We start from the raw sequence: 20,395 nt of genomic DNA, 5'->3' as shown, positions 1-20,395 counted from the left end.
GGTCGTGGGTTAAAGCCAAAGAGTTCCCTGTGAGAAGTGCTGGGAGGAGCTTTGGTGAAACACAGCTGAGAGACGAGGGTGATCAGGGGGACCTGAAGCAAAGCCTGGAAGGTACCTGCCCTCCCGGGCTTGTGCCCCCTTGATGAAGCAGCAGGGCTGGACCCATGATGTTCTCTGATTGCCCGCAGCCAAACCCACCAACTGGATAGAGGGCACCCAGGCGGTGCTTCGAGCCAAGAAAGGGAAGGATGACAAGGTCCTGGTAGCCACCTGCACCTCGGCCAATGGGAAGCCTCCCAGTGTGGTGTCCTGGGAAACGCACCTGAAGGGCGAGGCAGAGTACCAGGAGATCCGGAACCCCAATGGCACAGTGACTGTCATCAGCCGCTACCGCCTGGTGCCCAGCCGGGAAGACCACCAGCAGTCCCTGGCCTGCATCGTCAACTACCACATGGACCGCTTCCGGGAGAGCCTCACCCTCAATGTGCAGTGTGAGCGGGGCCGGGCATCCCGGGCGGGCACCATGGTCCCCTGCCCCATCCCCACCCTCACCAGCCCTCCCTCTTTTGGTCTCACCTCTTGGCGCTCTCCCCACTCCCTCCTTCCGTCACCCCCTTATCATTCCTCATCCTCCCTTTGTCTTTCTGAGGGTGCTCTGTCCTCCCCTCCTCTCCGCCCCTACTGCTCACGTTGCCCACCGTCTCCCTGCTCCTCCTTCGTTCCCCTTGCTGCTTCTGCTCTGAGGGTCTGTGACCGCCATTCCCCCTGTCACTCTTCCCCCTCTTCTGGCTGCTGCCATGTCACTGTCCTTGTCTGAGACTCCCTCACCCAAGTCCCGCTCTCCTGACCTCACCCTTTTCAAACATCATCCTTTGCCCCACAGATGAGCCCGAGGTGACCATCGAGGGGTTTGATGGGAACTGGTACCTGCAGCGAATGGATGTGAAGCTGACGTGCAAAGCTGATGCCAACCCCCCAGCCACCGAGTACCACTGGACCACGTAAGTGCCTCAGACTGGCTGGCTGCCTTGCAAGGAAACTTGCTGGTCCTTGGCGGGGAGGGGGCACCCACCCCACCTCCAGGAGCCTTACACAGGGAGGAAACAAGGGTCTAGCCTCAGGTTTCTCTGTGAGAAGGGGAGGGGTCGCCCCCGTGTTTGACATCGGCGTCAGTGGGACAGGCCATTCTGCTGGGGGGCTTCCCTCATGATCTGCCGCCCTTCTTCTCCCTAATAAAGAATTTTGTCATTCTCCTTTGGTGATTCAGTCTGAATCACTCCCACCCCAGCCCCCAGTATTTATTTTTATCAAGGTGTCCCCAGGGAAGCTGGCTTTCTGGAGCACCCCAGATCTTTCTTTGTTCCTATTCCTTCTCTCCAGCACCCCCAGATTCTCAGGGAGAAGGCGGCAGTCAGCCCAGCATGCCTGTGTTCGTGGAGCACCTGCCCCAAAGCCCATCATCCCATTCATGGCCTCATGGTCTTTGTGCCTGGACCTCAAAGGATCCAGCTTCCCCCTCCAGCCAGCTCTGATGGCCTGAGCCAAGGGTCTTCCATAGAAGAGCTGGATAGAACACACAGAAAGACAGAGATGTGGGGAAGCCAAGAAGTGGGTGAATATGGGTGGTCAGAAGATGGCTTCCGGGAAGTAGAGGACATGGCACAGCTCAGCCCTTGGTTACCACCCACTTCCTGGAACCAGGAGCGCTTCAAAGGTGCGAGTGGGCAGGACCCAAGAGGCTGCTGGGTCCAACAGAATAATTGGCATCAAGGATCAGGAAGAAGGAAGAAGGTCCCCCGTGTTCAGGAAACTTCTAGGATACTCCCCCACATGAAAAAAAGCCTCTGACTTGAACCAGAAAGAAAGCAAGATAATGAAGTGGAACCCAATACCTCAATGTGGATCACATCTTATTATCTTGTTAAAATTCTGGGCCATGGAGTTCCTGCCGGGGCACAGTGGGTTAAGGATTGGGCATTGCCATAGCTATGATGTAGGTCGCTACTGAGGCTCAGATTTGATCCCTGACCCAGGAACTTCCATATGCTGTGGGTGCGGGAGGGGGAAAAATTCTAGGCCGTGACTCCAGTGGTGCAGCTTCAACAGATTTGGGGTTAGGACCCCTGATTATTAACCAGCTACCCAGGAAGTCAAGGACCAACTACCAGGAACCATGAGTAGTGAAAAGAATACTGCCAAGAGCCCAAAGATCTGGCTAGAGCTCCAGGTGACACTTACTGGCTGTGTTTCCTTGGCCTTGAACCTCATTTCTCCTCTGTTAAGTGGGACCAGTACCACCTGTCCTGTCTATGTTTCAGTGCTATAATCATCAAATGTGCAACACTGAATAATATAAAACCACCACATGCAAGCAATAATTGTTGTTTTTATTGTTTTTAATCCTTCCAAGACAGACCCCGCCTATTGACTCAGCCAAAGGGCAGGGGGTCTTGGAGTCAGGTGGGTGACACAGGGGCAGCTTCTTGGGGCTGGAGGGTCATAACCCTCTACCTTGTCTCCCCATCTCTACAGGCTGAATGGCTCCCTTCCCAAGGGTGTGGAGGCCCAGAATAGAACGCTCTTCTTCAGGGGACCTATCAACTACAGCATGGCAGGAACCTACATCTGTGAGGCCACCAACCCCATCGGTACCCGCTCGGGCCAGGTGGAGGTCAATATCACAGGTAGGACGCTGTGTCCTTCCCTGCCTCTCCCGCCACCTCTTCTTCCGCTGCCAGCATCCCCCACCTTTGGGTTGTGTCATTGGAGGAAGTTTGCATCTCCTTTTCCTGTTTCTCTGGTTCTCCTTTGAGCTCTGGCCATTGGTCTTGCTTTGCTTTGCTTTTTCCTCTGTGAAGGTTGTGCATGAGACAGGGTGACTCTGGTCGGAGAGGGGCAGGAGGGAGGCTCCGGGAGGGCGGAAGTAAGTGCTGTTTGCAACAGTGCTGTTGGGGGCGGGGTGTGGTTAGAGCTGCCCGTGGGTCTGCCCACAGAGCACACCCAGAACACACCGTGTGATGCTGGCTTGCTGGCTTGGTGGGGTGGGCTTGCAAGAGAAGCTTGTCTTCTCCCAGCTCTGCTCCTGCAGTTCAGGAAAGCCCTGTGGGCTGGAGGCGAAGCTTGCCTCAAGCAGGAATATGGAGGGAAAGCCAGGATGGAACCCAAAGCCATGGTGGTTTGTGTGCTCTGTGCCTGGAATGCTGTTTTCCCTGCATTTTCCTCTGTCAGTGCAGGTGGGAGGGCGATTCAGCCACCTGCCCTCTCAGGGCAAAGGGAGCACAGGAGCTGGGATGCCCTAGGGGAGACGACATGTGGGATATAAAAGGAGCGTGGGCGTCCAGGTCAAACAGCAGGACAAGCCCTCATCTGTAAAATGGGGATAATATGATGTGCCTTGAGGGCTTATTGTCAGAATTTACATTATGTAGGTCAAGCACCTAGCACAGACCAGTCCGTCAGTCAGTGCCCTCTGTTCTCTGATTATTTATCTTAACTCCGTCATTACCGTTCTTAGTGGAAAGATCAAAACAAGCCAGTCGAGGGGTAAATTACCATCACAGCTTCACACCCGGGGTATCTTTAACCCTGTACCTGAGCTGGTTGCAGGGTGAGAAAGTGGTAGAAAGAACCTCCCAGGCCCGGAAGTGATGTCATGCTGCTGCTGAGCTGGACAGGAAGTGTCAGAGGCAGAGCCTGGGGAAAGCCAAGACGGCGCTTCCCCCAGGCTAGGGCTTGGGGGTGCCAGTAGGTTGGCAAGGATGGGAAGGCCAGAGTCACACCCTTCTTGGCCCCTGGAAGAAGTTTGAGCAAAGCTCAGTAAGAGCCTCCCAGGTGCCTGAGCTCTGGTCCCAGGGCAGCGAGGCCACAAAGGGTAAAGAATAGTCCTAAGGGAACCTGACTCCCTTCAGGACAGCAGGTCCTGTGAGGCATAGCACAGCCCTGGCCTGAGCGTGTTCGCATGCTGGCTCTTCCTGGCTGAGTGGTCTTCCCCTCTCTGAGCCTCTGCTTCTTGATCTGTCATATGGACTGTCACCATCATACTTATCTCAGGTCTCTTAGGATCAGGCCAAATGCATCATCCACTGCCTGGCACACAGCATGGGTTCCTTGTGTAAGGACACCTTACCCAGCCGTGGGCCACCAGTGTCACCTCTGCACCCCCTCCACCACTCCGGCTCTCTGGGGAAACTCCTGATTAGGAAATCAGGGGCTGAGGCCAAGAAACTCGGGAGCAGTGACCTCCCATCGATCCTACTCCCCAGCATGAGCAGACCGGCCAAGGCCCTGCTAGGCTGATGGGACCAAGTGGTGCTGCCCAACCCCAGAGGCAGGGCTGGCACAGGAAAGTCAGGGCCTCCCTTCACCCAAAATTCAGGAGGACGCAGGATGACCGTGAGTCCAGGAAGTCATCAGGGCATCACACCAGGTCTAGGAGCAGGGAGGGAGGAAAGGCGGCAGCTTCCCAGGCCCAGGCAGGGAAACTGTGGAGGTGAGCCGTCTCCTTGGCTGTGACTGCTCCAGGGCTGCCCTTCATGGGATCTGTGTTCAGGCTTAGGTGGCCTTGCGGGCAGGTGGGCTGGGGCTGCCCAGGGCTCCAGCTGGAAGAGGCACACAGCATATCCTCCCCTGCTCCTCAAAGTACAGAGTGGGACAGGGATGTCACCAAAAGGTACACACATGGGCGATGAGAAGGGGCCTGCATAAGGGGACTCTGTGGCTGACAGCTCAGTTAGGCAGAAGCCAGGGACGTGTGATGCTGACTGAATCACTGATAGGGCCCAGGAGCAACTTAGCTGGCTGTCCCAAGGGAAGGTCTCCAGCCCCCTCAGGAAGGCTCAGCCAAGCAGCCTGAGCCTTTTCAGAGCTATTTGTTCCTGTACTTATGGGTGATTTCCATGCAGCCACCAACCCCAGCAGCCTTCATCCCACACGGGCTAGTCTCCGGGGACACAGCCATACCTGTGCTCCAAGCCCTGCTGGTCTGGAGGGAATGCATGAAGGAGATGGATAAGTGGAAATTTAATTTTTCATTCTGGCCATCCGTTCGGGTAATAGCTTTGCCCTGGGCACATCTGGAGAGGGAAATGAAGAGACGGGCGGGGGAGGCATGCAGCGGGGTGTGCACCAGAGACACGAGTATGCAGTCACGCTTACGCAGGGCAGCTGCACCACCTGCACAGACACACTTGGGCGTAGGTTTCTCCGGGTCTCAGATCCGGGGGAAGATGACCTTTGAGCTGTTCCCACCAGCGTGCATGGGTGGGCAGCCGTAGAGGGCAGGGGTTCCCGGGCAGGGGATGTGTGTGGGAAAGAATGGCTTGGAGCTGAGTGGGTAGGAACAGAGAGAGTGGGGCTTCCTCTCTCCTGACCACAGGGAGCCTCTGAAGGGTTCTCAGCAGAGAAGCAGCTTCGCTTGGTTCACACTGAGTGCCTGGGAGGATGCGTGGATGGCACTGGGGACCAGTTAGGGGCCATGTGTACAATGAGGGTTTTCCTAGAGAGAAACAAACAAGTCCAGGCTGCAGCCATGCGGCTGAGAAATCAGAGAAAACAAATTCACCATAATTTGCAGGTACACTTCCAGGGGCCTGGGGCCCTCTGAGAAGCCCATTTCCCAGGAGCAATGTCATGGGGTTGGCCCAATAGTCACAAAACAAACTCATAAGGTCCCCTCCCTTCGGCCCCTGGGGGCCATGCTGAGGGTGGGGAGGGATGCAAGGGATGGCCTTGACCAGACTAAAGTGGCCAAAGGAGGCAGTGGCTGTCCCTGGGACTGGGGGTGCCTGGAGAAGAGTGTCCAGGGCACTCCCCGGAGCAGGGCGGGGAAGGCCACTGGAGTGCAGGGAGTCTGTGCCAATTTCTACTTCCAGTGCAGCGCCAGCTCAGCCGTGCGGGGCAAAGGCAATAGGCTCTGCGCAGGAGGGCGGGAGTCCTTCAGACCAAGGGTTGGTGGGGCTTCAGGCTCCATCTGGAAGGAAGGGGGGTGGTGTGAGCCTGCGTGTGTGCGTGCCCAGGCATGAGTGTGGGCGTGTGCCTCTGCGTGTGTAAACATGCACCAGCAAGCAGGCAAATGATGTCTGGGTGCTGAGGGTGCAGGAGGGGGCCCGTGGCTGTGCTGTGGGCAAACTTGCCCACCTCTGGGGCCGAGAGGGCAGCGTGGTGGGGAGCCTGTGAGGAGGCAGCAGCTCGCAGCCCTGGGAGGATTCCTGTCCTCCTCTGGCGGGAGGAGCCCCTGCCCACTGGTCTCGGCGGTGCACAGCTGCTGCAGCTGCAGGAGAAGAAGGGCTTCCCAGATCTTGACCTCAGGCCTTCCCACCCTCCCTGGCCAGCAGCACTGCATGCTGGGAGGTGTAGTTCTCATGCTTCCTGGCCTAGCCTGGCGCCAGAGCATTGCCCGCCAGCCTGGCGGAAGCTGCAGGCATTGGTTTTAGAAGCCCAAATATTCTCTTTGACCCCAAACCTCCTCCAGATCCTAGAATCAGGCTGTAAACTCTAACCTTCACTTCACCTCCCATCCATCCCAAGCCCCCGTACCAGCCTACCCACCCCAGTCAACAGACCAGGGCCCCAAAGGAATGCAAAGCCCCCACTGTCTCAGGGTCCCAGCAAGACTGGGATCCCAGAGGGGAGGCTGCAACCCTTCAGCAGTGGGGCCGGGCTGCCCTCTTTTAAAAGGAAGCAAGGGGAGCCGGCTGGGCCCCCACCAGGAAGCGCACATGACCCCCCCACGGCCCAGCTCTTCTCTCTCCCGCCAGCTGCGCCCTTTGAGGCTCTGCTCCTGGCACAGAGACAGGAGCTACTGGCTGAATGTGACAGCTGGAGGGGTAGGAGGGGAGGGCACTCCGTTCCACAGCAGACAGCCACCTCTGCTTACAAATGAGTCCCCATATCCACTCCCTCCACACCCTCACTCGGCGTCTTCACTTTGAAGCCTGCAGAGCTGGACGTTTGCTTAGCCAATCTTCTTTTAGGCAGGCCTGGCCCTCAACTAGGCAAAATAACCAGGGTTCCCAAAAATCTCCAAGAAAGAATAAACCTACTTAGAACTTGGGGGAGTGGTGGGAATTAAACAGAAGGCCCTGGAGGAGAAAGAGACCCAGTGGCTCACCTTGAAGTCATGGCCTTGCTTTCATAGAACTCACTCACCAAACGTTCTTGAGCTTCAGCCATGTGCGAGGCAGTCTCGGTGCCGGCAGGTACATCAGTGAAGCCACGCAAAGTCCCTGTCCCCATGAAGCTTACACTTCAGCACAGGAGGACAGACAACAAGTAACAGATAAGATACATTTGAAAAATTATGTAGTCATTTTGAAGGTGACATGGGAAAAAAGCAAAGCAGAGTTAGGGGTTCCCGAGGGCCTGGGGTGAGGGTTTGTGAGCTGTGATTTTCAAGAAGGAGTCAAGGAAGACCTCAGTGAGAAGGTGGCCTTGATGAGAAGTTTGAGCCAAGTCCTGAAAGAGGCGAGGGAGTGAACATGGGACACCAGGGGAGAAGCCTTCCTGGTTCCAGAGCCGCCCGTGCAAAGGCCCTGAGGAAGCTGAGAGGGGAGCCAGCTGGGAGGAAAGCCAGAGATGGAGGCAGAGGCATAAATCATGTGGAGCATTTTCAGCTCTCAGACCTAACAGGATCTCTGTGGCTGCAGTGGGGAAATGAGTTTATAGTGGAAAAGTGTAGAATTGGGAAAGCCAGTTAGGCGGCTACTGCAATAATCCCAGTGAGAGATGATAGTGGCTGGGAACAGGCTGGTAATGATGGAGGCAGTGAGAAGAGATCAGGTTCTAGATTGACTCTGAACACAAATTTGCAGACTAGTTTGGGCCACCAGCCACTTTCGTGCAGCTCTACCAGGCTATGATTATGGGGTCCAAAAAATTCAATCTAGTTCAGGAAAATGTGGGAGAGATTTGCTTTTCCTTGGGTCTCGGCTACAAAAAAAAAGCATAAGAGTAAATATAGTGGAACTAATATTGTACACAACTGGAACACACTAAATTGGGTCAATCCCAAATTACCAAGACGCTGCCACTTCCTCAACCCCTCTCCCTGTTCCTGGAGAAGAGAAGAACTTTAGCCACTTGAGAGCTGCCAGAAAGACCAGAGCCAATCATGGTAGATCCTAATTTGCATTTACTGCAGGGTGTCCTATCACAGGCTTTACTGTAATACATTAGTATATGATTAATGGAAGGGAATAAGCTATTGTTTATACCAGAACGAGAGCTACAGACCACTAGTATGTAAAAATTCTAAAGAGAAAAGGTAAGTGTGAGCTGGAGAAGAGACGACCACACAAAGACAGGACTGAGGCACTGAAATAGGCCACAGGGGATGAGGAAGGGCATTCTTGATAGGGGGAACAGCATGAGCAAAAGTTTGCAGTAAACAGTCAACTTGAACAGCAAAAACGGTGAGTTGGCCAAACCCAAGATCAAGTTTCATGATGCGAGCTTTGAAGACCGGCGTGGTCTAACGGGCAGTGGGGGAGTCATTGCTAGTGTTTGAGAAAGGGAGTGGTGGTGTCCACATAGTGAAAATTAACCTGGTGACTATGGATGAAGTGACTAAAGGGGGGCAGAGACCAAATGAAGGTGGGAAATTGAGGGATCTCCTATAACAGTACGACCTGGCATCAAATGAGAAGCTATCGAATAGGAAGAGTCAATAAGATTTGATGGTGAAATCTCCACCCAAGAGGTAAAGGAAGAGTCACAGGTGAATGGGAGTCTAAGCTGGCAGAGTAGATGAATGGTGGTGGAAGATGTGCTGTTGAACAAGAGGAAGGGAAGGTGGTGAGCCAGGGTGAGCAAGATGGGTTTTAAGGGGGCAAAGAGAATTCCAGAATGAGGATGTGCTGAATAGAAGAGTTTGCTAAGTGTGTCCCCAAATACTGGTCCTGTGAATGGTCCTTGAGTCAGGAGGGGTGGGGTTGGGTTCCAGTAGGTTGGGAAACACTTCCTGTTCCTCTTACAGTTCAGTGTGTTTGCGAAGATGAAGGGCTCTGATGCTCTGTGCACACCAACATTTCCTGAAAGGTTTGACCCCAGTATTTTTGCAAACCCTCGGAGCCAATGACTTGCAGTTCTATGGCCACTGCTTGGGAACTGCTGAGGCCTTTAAAGATAAAGCCCCAAAGTTCAATGAGAGCCTGCTACCCGAAATGGTTTGCAGGACCCAGGTCATTTCTGACACTGACACCAGGTCTATCCCTAGGAAGGAAAGCAGAGGGTACCGGCTGAAGGTCCAAGGATGGAGCCTCCAACCAGATGGCTGGAGCAGAGAGAAGGCCCAGACAGAACACTTGGAAAATAAAGCTGAGAGTCAGGGGCCCCTTTTATTTGTAGGAAACACGTCGAAAGGAAAGGCCCGGTCCCTCCACTCGGTGCCTTCCTTATTCTGCCAGCCTCTCCAAGTCCTAGTCATCCTTCAAGCCTTGGCCTAAGTCTTCTCTCCTCCAAGAAGCCTTTTCAAACTCCAGGCCACGGTCCTCTCTTCCCCACACTCCCGAAGCACCCATCTGCCAGCGCCCTCGACATCCACACACTGCTTTGCCTCTAAGAGAGTCATTTGGTCCCTCAGCTGGGCCATGGGTTCTTTGTCTCCCAGGATTAGCGAAATAGATGCTCGATACGTGTTTGCTGAGTGGATGAGTGGGTGGGTGGGTGGATGGAGCGATGATGAGGCAGGTGGCAAGAGGAGAGAGCACGCAGGTATGGGGTAAGAACTGAAGAGGCAGCCGGCAGGTTGAAAGCACAGAGGCGGCTAGGTTCCTGCCAGCTGCCTCTTGGGCATTTCTTGTGGTGGCAGCTCCCACCTCATGGAGAGCAGGTGTGCAGCCCTTTTCGAGGCAGTAAAACAGATGGGACCTGGTGAACCAGAAGAAGAAGCTTGAGGTTCAGGGAGACTGTTCTGGAAGTGGGCGGTGAGGACAGATATTCAATAAATATTTATTGGGCAGCCACTCAGTGACCTGCACTGAGGACACAGTGGTGACAAGTGGGAAGCTGAGCCTTCAATACTCCTGCTTCCCTCTGCCAGCTCCCGCCTGCGGGAGCCTCTGGGTGGTCCCAGCTTAGCCATAGCCATGTGACTTGGGCGAATCGCCTCCCTTCTTTGGCCCCACGTTTCCATGAGCCCTTCCAGCCTGAACTCCTGGAAGGCCCTTTGTCTTCTCTTTCAGAATCTTTACCCACCCCACCCCCAGCCCTGCAGACAGCACCCTCCCGCCCTGCTGTTTCCCCCCCCCCCGCCGCCCCCCACCGGCTCACACACAAGACAGGCTCCACCTCTGGGAGGAGGGACTGGTCTCATAGGAAGAACAGGATTCCCATGGAGTGAGTGATGCTGAATCAGGGAGTGAGCTGGCAGAAACCAATTCCCAGAGGCCAGAACCTGGGCCCAAATCGACCCTCTCCCTTGGCCTGAAGAGAGGAGGGCTGAGAGCAGCCGAGGTCAGCCTTCCAGGCCTGCCCTGGACCTGTCTACCGGCGCCTGCTGTCCAAGGCCAGCTGCGGTCTCCGGTGCCACCCTGTGGTGGCGCTGGGAACCGCCTCCCTCGGCCTCACCTGGGGACCCCTGTGGCCTCTGGCCCAGTCCCCCAGCAGTCACCTTCTCTGCCTGCCCACCCGCCTCCTTTCTCTTTTCCCTCCTCTGGCTTCTTGTTTCTACTCTGTTCTCAGTGGGCACATGTTTGCACACACGTTCCTTACCTCAGATGTGTGGGCTGGTGGTGACAATGAGGGCGTGTGCCCGCAAGCGTGCTCTCTTGTGGATACTTGTCATCTTTGCTGCTCACATGCTCCCATACCCACTTTCGATGGGGCCACATTGAGCATCTTATGCTCATAGCCTGGGTCGGCTGCACACCCCGCCCCCACTTAGCCCCGCTGGGTCAGGCCACAGCCAAGAACCACAACCCCGGGTTTCTGGCAGTTATGGGGCATCTACAGGGCCAGCACCTGGGAGCCCAGGTCATCCTCTTCCCTGCACCCTGGGACCAGATGACATCAAGCCTGGGGCACCCAGTCTGCTCCAGGATCCGAATCTCAGAAGCCAAGGTACGGTGCTGGGGCAGTTACCAGCAGGTGTCAGGCAGAGGGGCAGTGACATTTGCACAGACTTTGCGTGCGAGAGAACCAACGATGCATCTCTGGCTGGTGGCCTCGGGCAAGTTGTTTAACCTCTCTAAGCCTGACTCTTCGCGTGCTGGATGGAAATTAATAGCAGATCTCTTCCACGGGGTGTCATGGTGGTTACTGGCTTCTGGAGGACACTGGGTCATGGGTGGGCGGGTACCACGTCCAAGGAGAAAGACAGCGCGGAGGTTCTGAGACCACCGGACTGTCTCTGCCTCTCTCATCTCTCGTCCAGCTACCATCACTGCGGCTGCTGGAGGGTGGTGCTGGGGTGCTGTGGAACCGAGCTGGCCTTGGGCCCTGGGCCCACTCCCTGGCTTTTCCTCCCCTGCCTCCCTCCCTCTTTCCCTCCCTGCCACCCCTGCTGACTCCTCAGGAGCAGACACTGACTGTCCCCTCCATCTCTTTTCCTCACCCAGAGTTCCCCTACACCCCGTCTCCTCCCGAACACGGGCGGCGTGCAGGGCAGGTGCCCACGGCCATCATTGGGGGCGTGGTGGGCAGCATCCTGCTGGTGCTATTTGTGGTCGGCGGGATCGTGGTGGCACTGCGCCGGCGCCGTCACACCTTCAAGGGTGACTACAGCACCAAGAAGCACGTATACGGCAATGGCTACAGCAAGGCGGGCATCCCCCAGCACCACCCGCCCATGGCCCAGAACCTGCAGTACCCCGAGGACTCGGACGACGAGAAGAAAGCCGGTCCCCTGGGTGGAAGCAGCTACGAGGAGGAAGAGGAGGAGGAGGGCGGAGGGGGTGAGCGCAAGGTGGGTGGCCCCCACCCCAAATACGACGAGGATGCCAAGCGGCCCTACTTCACCGTGGATGAGGCAGAGGCCCGTCAGGACGGCTACGGGGACCGGACTCTGGGCTACCAGTACGACCCTGAGCAGCTGGACTTGGCCGAGAACATGGTTTCTCAGAACGACGGGTCTTTCATTTCCAAGAAGGAGTGGTACGTGTAGCCCCCCTCTCCAGAGCCTCCGTCCCAGCCCCCACCCGCACGCCCCCTGCCCACCCCCCACCGCCCACTCCTCCAGGAGCTCGCCAGAGACTCACCCAGCTGCCCAAAGCTGGCCCCCAGCTCCTGGGGCACCAGGGAGCCCAGGACGCCTGCCCAGGCTTTGTCTTGGTTCCCTCCCATCCCCTGCGTCCCCCATGGTGTTGTGTTCACTGTGGCTTCGGTGTTGCTGATCCCTTTCTCCTCTGACCCCACCTGCCACCCTCTGCGGGAGCCCCATTTTCTCGTCTTGTGTACCCGGGCGTGCCCCCAGGGCTTGGGGAGCCAGCCCTCCCCCGCCCCCAACACTGGAATTTGTGTGTGTCCCCTCCTTGCGGGCGGAGGGCTGAAGGGGCTCCAAGAGGAAAAGCCCCACCCCTGCCGTCCCCAGACCCCCGATGCTGCTCCTTTTTCCCCAGGAGAGGGAACCCGGCACACCCCCACCCCCAATCCCACCATGAGCTGACGCAGTGGGAGTTTGGACCCCCAGTCTAGGCAGCCTTTGCACCCAAGAGGTAGGGGGTGGGGGGGGGGTGGCTTTTCCAAAGCAGCCAGGGTTGTCCATGTTTGTTAAGTGAATCAAGTTGAGGTCCCCACCCCGGGCCTTGAGCAGCGTGTTTTCCTGGCAGGGTTGGTGTTGCATTTTTTTTCCTCACTGGCCTCCAGAGTTTCGTTGGCTCGGTTCTGGTGTGCCTGCTCCCACAGAGCGGGTCACCAGGTAGACCTGGCCCACGTGACTTCCCGTACCTCTGCCAACATGTCCACACACCTACATGCACATAAACGCCACTCGTGTCTACCCCTGTGCTCCCCCTGGGGTCACATGCCTTACCCAGGCTGGACACTGCCCAAGGTCACCTCGCCGTTCCACCTCTTCCCCCTTCCTTCCCGCTGAGGATGGGGACAGCCTTCCGAAGCTTCCAGGGATATAGCTGAGATGAGGCCCCTCGGCACCTCCACCCTCGGGTCTCACTCAGGCTGGCCCTGAACCGCTTCTTACAGCATGGAAGTTTCTCCGATTTCTGCCTTCCCTGTCAAGTGCTAGCAGCTCTTGATTCTCTCTGGGAGTCAGAGCTGGGAGCCCAGGAGGGAATTACCTCCGGGAGTGCCAGGCACAGGAGTGTCCACAGGAAGGGCATCGGAGAAGGAAGCTGGCACAGGGGAAGCGGGCGGAGTCCGCTGAGACTCCGGAGGGTCGTCGGTGTCAGTGTAGAGGTTCCAGGCCTGCCGGGAAGTGGGGAAGTGCGATGAGAGCAGGTGGCCGGGGATCCTGAGTCAGAAGCTCCTGCTCGGCACCCTCCCATCCTGCTCAGCTCTCCCTGGTCTCCATTCCGGATTGGGGCTGCGGGGGGACCGTGGAGAAGCTTTCCCTTTGAATCGTCCATTCCCTTCTTGAACGGGGCACTGGGGGCCTGTCGGTCACCCAAGACTGATGGTTTTCCCGTCTGGACTGTGGAGGAAGGCCCCTCCCAGCTCTCACTCAGTTCCCCCAGCTCAAAGTGCCTCAGTTCCTCCATCTGCTCACCCCAGCCCTCCAGCACTCTAGATGGGAAAGACCCTGGGATGGGAGAGGCAGGTTCAGGCCTGCCCATTAGGATTCTGGTTAACTCAGCCCAGGGTGCAGGGGCTCTGTGGGATGGCAAGTGTTGAGGGGAGGGAGGCAGACCACTCTGTGCCCCACGGGCACCAACCTACCCTGCCATGGGCTTCCCAAGGGAGCCCCCAGCCCCCGCCCTACTCCTCCCCTCCCTGGTGCTGCTGTTGAACCCCCAGCCAGCTCCATCTCTGCCCTGGCAACCCTGGACCCACTAGCTGGGCGACCCTCCTCTCCCAGCCCCCACTGCCCTAGCCCCAGCCCAGACCACCCAGTAGCCACGTAGCAGAAGTCTGAAGCCATGCCAGCCCTGGGGCAGATCTCCCCTCTCTTGGCATTGGGGGTACTGGATGGGGTGGAGTTGGGAGAAAATTCTGGGGTCTTTCTAGCCACAGGGCAGAGGGGGATGGAGGAGCTGGGCTGCATCTCCCAGCAGTGTTAGTGTCCGCCCCCCTCCCCCCTCCCAGGGCAGAGGACCTTTTCCATGTCACATCACTGCCCCATCCCACCTCACACCACTCTGGTCCCTCTGCTTGGTCCCCTCGCCCGCCCCCAGGCAGGAGGCAATCCCAGGGGCTTGCCTGATGGAGGCATTCTCTGTCCCCTTGAAGACTGAAAGGACTCCTCCTCTCGTGTGTCCCTTATCCTGCACTGCCACCCCGTCTTCTTTATTATGTGATGGACTTAGGAGGCCCCCGGGGCCTAGCCAAAGCACTGAGTCCCCCCCTTAAGACACCTCCATGCCCTCTCCTCCAGCAAAGCACAAATCGTGGGGTTCAAGCCCCATGCATGGGCCACTTGGAAGGCTCCTGCCTTGTGAGGGCCCCATCAGCAGGGCAGCTGCTACCCCGGGGCTGAGAGTGGACCTGAGGCGGGGGTCGGCACTTGGGTGTGGGGAGACGGGGTCTTCTGTGGCCCAAGTTTGTGGGGCAGTGCTACTGCTGGGCCACAGCCGGCTGGCAACGTGGAGGTCCTGCCCAGCGGCCAGATGAGGACATCTTGCTTCTCCTCCGAGCCCCCAGCATGAGCTGAGCTTCTGCCTTTGCTGGAAATGAAATAAACTTGGTCTTCATTGTGCCAAGGCCTCCCCAGTTGTCATCCTGCCTCTTGTTGCCCCTCTGTCCTTGCCCGCCCCCCCACTTCACCGATATCCCTATTTCCTTAAGATTTTGATATTGTTCTAATGTGTAACAGAACCCTCCGAGTCCCCTTTGATCAGAAGGCTCTGAAGAGCAGCAGCACGGAATCGGGGAACACAGGCACGCACGTGCAGCCCGGCCCACGCGTGCACGGGGACGCACACCTGCGGCCAGGCCCAAGCACCAGTGCCCCGCACAAGCCTGGCTACTTACAGCCCTGCAGACATGCCAGGGGCATGGGCTGGTCCTGCTGAAAGCCCTTCAGGAAAAGCAGGGACTTCCCAGAGCCAGGGTCCTCACAGAGGTTCACAGGGGCCCTGTTTCCCTGGCACGTGCTCCCTCTGCCAACCCCCTCCTATGTGCCCAAGTCACTGGTGCAAACGTTTTTTTCTCCCTCATCCAAGCAGAGAAGTCAGGGATTGTGTTAGGCGATGCGGGCAGCTCACCTGGGAGGAGGGGAGGCTGGGGGGCCAGACAGAGGCCTCCGAGGAGCCCTCTCCCACCTGGAGCCCTCTCCTGGAAGGGAGCAGATGGGTCCCTCCAGCCCCACACCCGTGGGGAGACCCACCCTGGCCCCTGTGCGGTGGCCCAGGCAGCGAGGGCTTCGGCAGCATCTCTGCTGCCTGATGGAGTGTAAGGCCCAAGGAGCACCCGCCCCACCGCCCCGGTGCTGCTGCTCTTCCGACTCCTGCTGTGAGGAATGGGATTCTCGGCTGGAAAAAAAAAAAAAAAAAATGGTTTTCTTTTTTTGTATAAATGGAAACAAAATCCAGGAGAAGCTGCCCCCCACCCCAAGTTTGACACACTACCTTTGCTTCAGTTTCTTAGTCACTGTTTTCGTCTTTGGTCCCGGGGACGGCCCAGCAGATTCTCCTGGTTCTAACCCAGGGGGTGTTTGCATCACCCCCTTTTACTTGTATAAAAAAAATGATGGGTTGAAAATGTACTGAGGAAAAAAAATGTACTTTTTTATAAATAAAGTCTTTAAAACAACTCTGGTTGCCTCGTGTCACTCCTCTCATCTCCCTCAGGGGCGGAGCCCTTCCCCACAGCCGTGGAAGGGGGACAGGGCCCAGCTGGGGTGAGACCAGCATCCTAGCGAAAGGAAGAGAGCCCCCGTGCCCAGGTCCCAGGGTTCTGGGAAAGTGACACGGACCCCAGAGGAGCCCCCTCGCACAGGCGAAGGAGCCCCAAGGGCCAGTGTGAGGGTCCCGCCTGAGTGGTCACCCAGCTCCTGGGCTGAGCCATCTTCCATACAAGTGGGAGCACCGTGGACAGAAGCCTCGGGAGGGGTGGCTGCTCAGGAACAAATAAGGAGCCTGGGGGCCAAGTGGAGGGGGGGGTCCTGTGCTGGCTGGAGACCCCCGTCCCCCTGCCCCAGGGCTCCTACTCAGGCCCCTCCAATTCCTCCCCTCACCCCACTGCCCGCTGTCCTGCTCCTTCTTGCCACACCCCCCCCAGCCCCCACCACGTCTGTTTGGAAAAGAAAACCAGCAGTGTCACACCTGTTGTGTTAGACAGATCCCTGGGGACAGGGAAGAGGGGGAGCTTTATCCTTTCATCTTTTTTGGAGGGGGGAAATACTGGCCGGCCTATCCCCTGCAAGCGCTCTCAGAGACCCCGCCCCCTTTCTCCAGGGGCCCCCAGTCGAAGGAAGGTCTCCTAGCTCCTTGGTTACCTCCCCCCTCCCCACTCCAACGCCATCTGCTTCCCATCTCCTGGGCTGGAATGCAGGACAAATCGATCCTGGGGTGGGAGTAGCAGGGGCTTTGGTGACTGCCCCCTCCCAGCTACCACCTCCCAACCCCGGCAGCATCTTCTTTCACTGTAATCCACACCATACACCCCTGAGAAAAAGGGATGAGTATACTGGGAGCAAAGTTGGCTGCCAAGCAGAAAGCCCTCTGGCCCATCTGGGTCAAGACCACGCCCTCCACACCTAGGACTGGGGCGGGCAGGAGAAGCCAGCAGCTGTTGGCAGCTGGCTGGACCCCTCACTGGAAGACCAGACCCAGCACCCTAGACTGTGTTTAGATCTTGAGACCTGAATGAGATCTTGAATGAAATGCAAATTGGTTGTTTAAGCGGTCACTTCCTCAGTTTTCCAGGCTGTCCGTTTAAGTTAATTTTTAATTTGCGCAGGCAATAAATGCTTAATTACAATATTAATATATTGCAAGAGAGCAGTGGACAGAATGTCGTAATTGGCATTTAACTAGAGCGTTCCGGCAAATTAGCCAAGACTTTCTGCGGCAGAGGAAGGAGGGCAAGCCAATTAGTCCTATGCGCAGCCTCTCTGGGCTGGAGGAGCCAGACCCAGCCCCATCCCCCAGGATGCCAGCAGACCAGGACACAGCTAGCTTTCTAGTTGAGCTAGGCTTGGGAAGAACTTTCTGCTAGTTAGGCTACTTGTGTCCAAACCTCAACCCCTGTGCCCATCTCTCCACCCCCATCCTCAGCAGAACAGAGGACCAAACATTGAGGGGCTGGGAAACCCAAGCCACATAGTGGCTAAGGTCCCCCTGGGGCATGTCCACTGTTGCCTTAGTTAGACTGTGGGCCCAGAACTGACACAGCTGGGCAGCCAAAGCCCCTCTCCGGGTACCATGAAGGCTTCTCTCCCATCCTCCTTCCCTTCCCCCTGCAGATGGTTAAGGAAATGAACTTGGTGAACCGAGGGATTCATTTTTCCCTCAGTTCATTTGTCCTCCCTGGGCCAGGCACTGTGAGACACTGTGATAGTACCACCCAGCATCCCTGCACTCAAAGATCCCGAGTCTCCAGGGTCCCAAACCCCAAAACAGTGCCATGTTGGCTGTGTGTAAAGTGCTGTGGTAGCAAAGAATGGAAATGGCTCATTTTGCATGCAAAGGTCCGAAAGGTTTGATAGATGAGGTGACATATCCCTTGGGCCTTGAGGGATGTGTAGGAGTTCTCCAGACCAGAGGTGTGTTAGGAATATTCCAGGCCAACTTGGAATTTAACATCTTATAATAACAGTTCTAAAAGAAAATGTTTTAGTCCAACACACTCATTTGTATATGGAAAATTGCTAGAAGCAGAAAGGAAACTAAGATTTGGCCACCAGATCATCAGAAAGCACAGCTAAACATGATCTAGTGCAAAGCCATGTCCTGAGAGCAATAGATCAAAAGGAATTCAGGGGAAGGGGTGGCACCAGCTTAATTTCTGGGCTGGGAGGGTGGATTCTAGATCTACCCACCAAGAGTAGTGTGAACACCCATGGGGGCATAAACTGGGCTTTGGGGAGCCACATGTGGTGTTGAGTGGAGCCATCAGAGTCAGGGTCCATAGGGAAGTCTTCCTGGAAAAGGCACTATGATTCTTTTTTTTTTTTTTTTTTTGCTTTTTAGGACCGCACCCGTGGCATATGGAAGTTCCCAGGCTAGGGGTTGAATCAGAGCTGTAGCCTCCAGCCTACACAGCCACAGCAACACAGGATCTGAGCCGCATCTCCTACTACACCACAGCTCACAGCAATGCCAGATCCTTAACCCACTGAGTGAGGCCAGGGATCGAACCTGCATCCTCATGGATCCTGGTCGTGTTTGTTAACAGCTGAGCCATGAAGGGAACTCCCAGCAGTATGATTCTGATACGGTTTTTCTCCCACACCACCAAGCAATCAACCCAATTCAACAGTATGTACCTGGAGACATCAGGGTTCAAAAGTGAAAGGCTCAGTCCCACAAAACTGCTCCCACTTCAGCTGCCACCTGTGCTTCTGACAACTGGCTATAAATCAGAGGTTCCCATGACCCCCTCCTTGGGTTCGAGTAATACGCTAGAGCAGCTTATAGAACTTAGGAAATCAGTTTACTCACTAGATTACTGGTTTATTGTCAAAGGATCCAAATCAGGAACTGCCAGATGGCAGAGACACTGGGGCAAAGTATACAGGAAGGGCCAGGCGCTTCCCTGCCCTCTCTGGAGTGTGCCCTCTCCTAGCACCTGCATGTGTTCACCAACCTAGAAGCTCTCCAAACCTGTTCTTTGGGGGCTTTATAGAGGCTTTTTCACATAGGCATGATCAAGTAAATTATTGGCCATTGGTAACTGAACTCAGTTTCCAGTCCCTCTCCCCTCACCAGAGGTCAGGGGTGGGGCCAAAATTTCCAACCCTCTAACCACTTCCTTGGTTGGCTTGGAAACCAACCCCCATATTTTGGGGCTTCCCAAAAGTCATCTCTTTTTTTTTTGTCTTCTTGCCTTTTCTAGGGCTGCTCCCGCGGCATATGGAGGTACCCAGGCTAGGGATCTAATCGGAGCTGTAGCCACAGGCCTACACCAGAGCCACAGCAACTCGGGATCCAAGCCTCGTCTGCGATCTACACCACAGCCCACGACAACGCCGGATCCCCAACCCACTGAGCAAGGCCAGGGATTGAACCCGCAACCTCATGGTTTCTAGTCGGATTCGTTAACCACTGAGCCACGATGGGAACTCCCAAAAGTCACCTCATTAATGTAAACTCAGCTATGGTTGAAAGGGATGTCTTAAGAATATCAAGACACCTTTATCACACTTATTCCTTAGGAAATTCCAAGGGTTTTAGGAACTTTGTGCCAGGAGCAGGACCAAGGGCAAATGTATACTTCCCATCATAAGTCATAATGTCACAGATCGTATCTGCAATTGTTAAGAGAATGGGAGGCACATGGGTTGATGAAAAAGTGGAGGAAGAAAAGGCTCTGTGAGAGCTTAAGAGGGGCACCTGCCAGACCTTGCTCCTGGCCCTCCCTCTGCGCTGTCCCCATGGCCTGACACTTCCAGGGAGCAGTCCTTGGGCTCCCCATAGGTACCAGCTTGTGGGGCCCCCAAACCCCATTTTCTCTCCTCCCCCATTTACAGGCCTAATGGCAGAGCTAAGTCACATTTCACTACCCCCCCCCCATCGATTCCAGATGAGAAGCTGCAGGCACTGCCCTCTTCCCTTCCTCCCCTTTGCCAGCCACTCCTTCCCCAGCGGGAGGGCAACCATGCTCCATTGCCTGGAGCCTCATCCATCTAAACTGGCACCTCTGGCCCTGCTGCATCCAAGCTCATCTTGAGCCAGGAAGGGTAGAGAACTAGCCTTGCTTGGCTCAAGAACCAGCCCAAGGCATCATCAACATACACCACAGGCTCCACTGAACCAGAGCTAAACCCTAGACATGTTCCCCAGTCACCTGCAGATTTAAAAAATCAAATATCCAAGCCCTACTCCCAGGCCAAGAGGGTCAGAACTCTGGGGTTGGTACCCAGGCAGGTATAGTTTCAACAAGTTACCCAGGAAGTTCCAAGGGACAGGCAGATTTGGGGCTCCCAGTGTGCAGGCAGAGGCCACCTGAAGTGTCAGTCTGAAGGAAGAGGCAGATCCTGAAATGGGAAACAGAGACTGAGAGATGGGTAAGCAGTTGGGTGATTTGGTGAGTTAATGCACGTACAAGTGTGGGCACGAAATCAGCTATGTGTTGTCACCATAATCATCCATCATCTTCATCATTACCATCATCATCCCCTATGAGA

General features: G+C 56.0%; 1 protein-coding gene across 1 annotated transcript in view; it reads left to right on the top strand.

The window, feature by feature from the left end:
• NECTIN1 (nectin cell adhesion molecule 1) overlaps positions 1-15,858 on the top strand; it is a 67,665-nt gene extending 51,807 nt beyond the window's left edge. Inside the window, 4 exon segments of the mRNA NM_001001262.2 lie at positions 189-491; positions 884-1,001; positions 2,533-2,684; positions 11,553-15,858. Of these exon segments, the coding sequence (NP_001001262.2) occupies positions 189-491; positions 884-1,001; positions 2,533-2,684; positions 11,553-12,097 (1,118 nt within the window). The 3' untranslated portion in view covers positions 12,098-15,858.
• Positions 15,859-20,395: the final 4,537 nt, after the last annotated feature.

This window comes from Sus scrofa, chromosome 9 (genome assembly GCF_054392235.1).
Source record: "Sus scrofa isolate SSC_HxYL_T2T_F1_AM1 chromosome 9, Sscrofa_HxYL_maternal_Yorkshire_Landrace_v2.0, whole genome shotgun sequence".
Taxonomy (NCBI): Eukaryota; Metazoa; Chordata; class Mammalia; order Artiodactyla; family Suidae; genus Sus; species Sus scrofa.
This window is presented reverse-complemented; position numbering and strand designations above follow the sequence as displayed.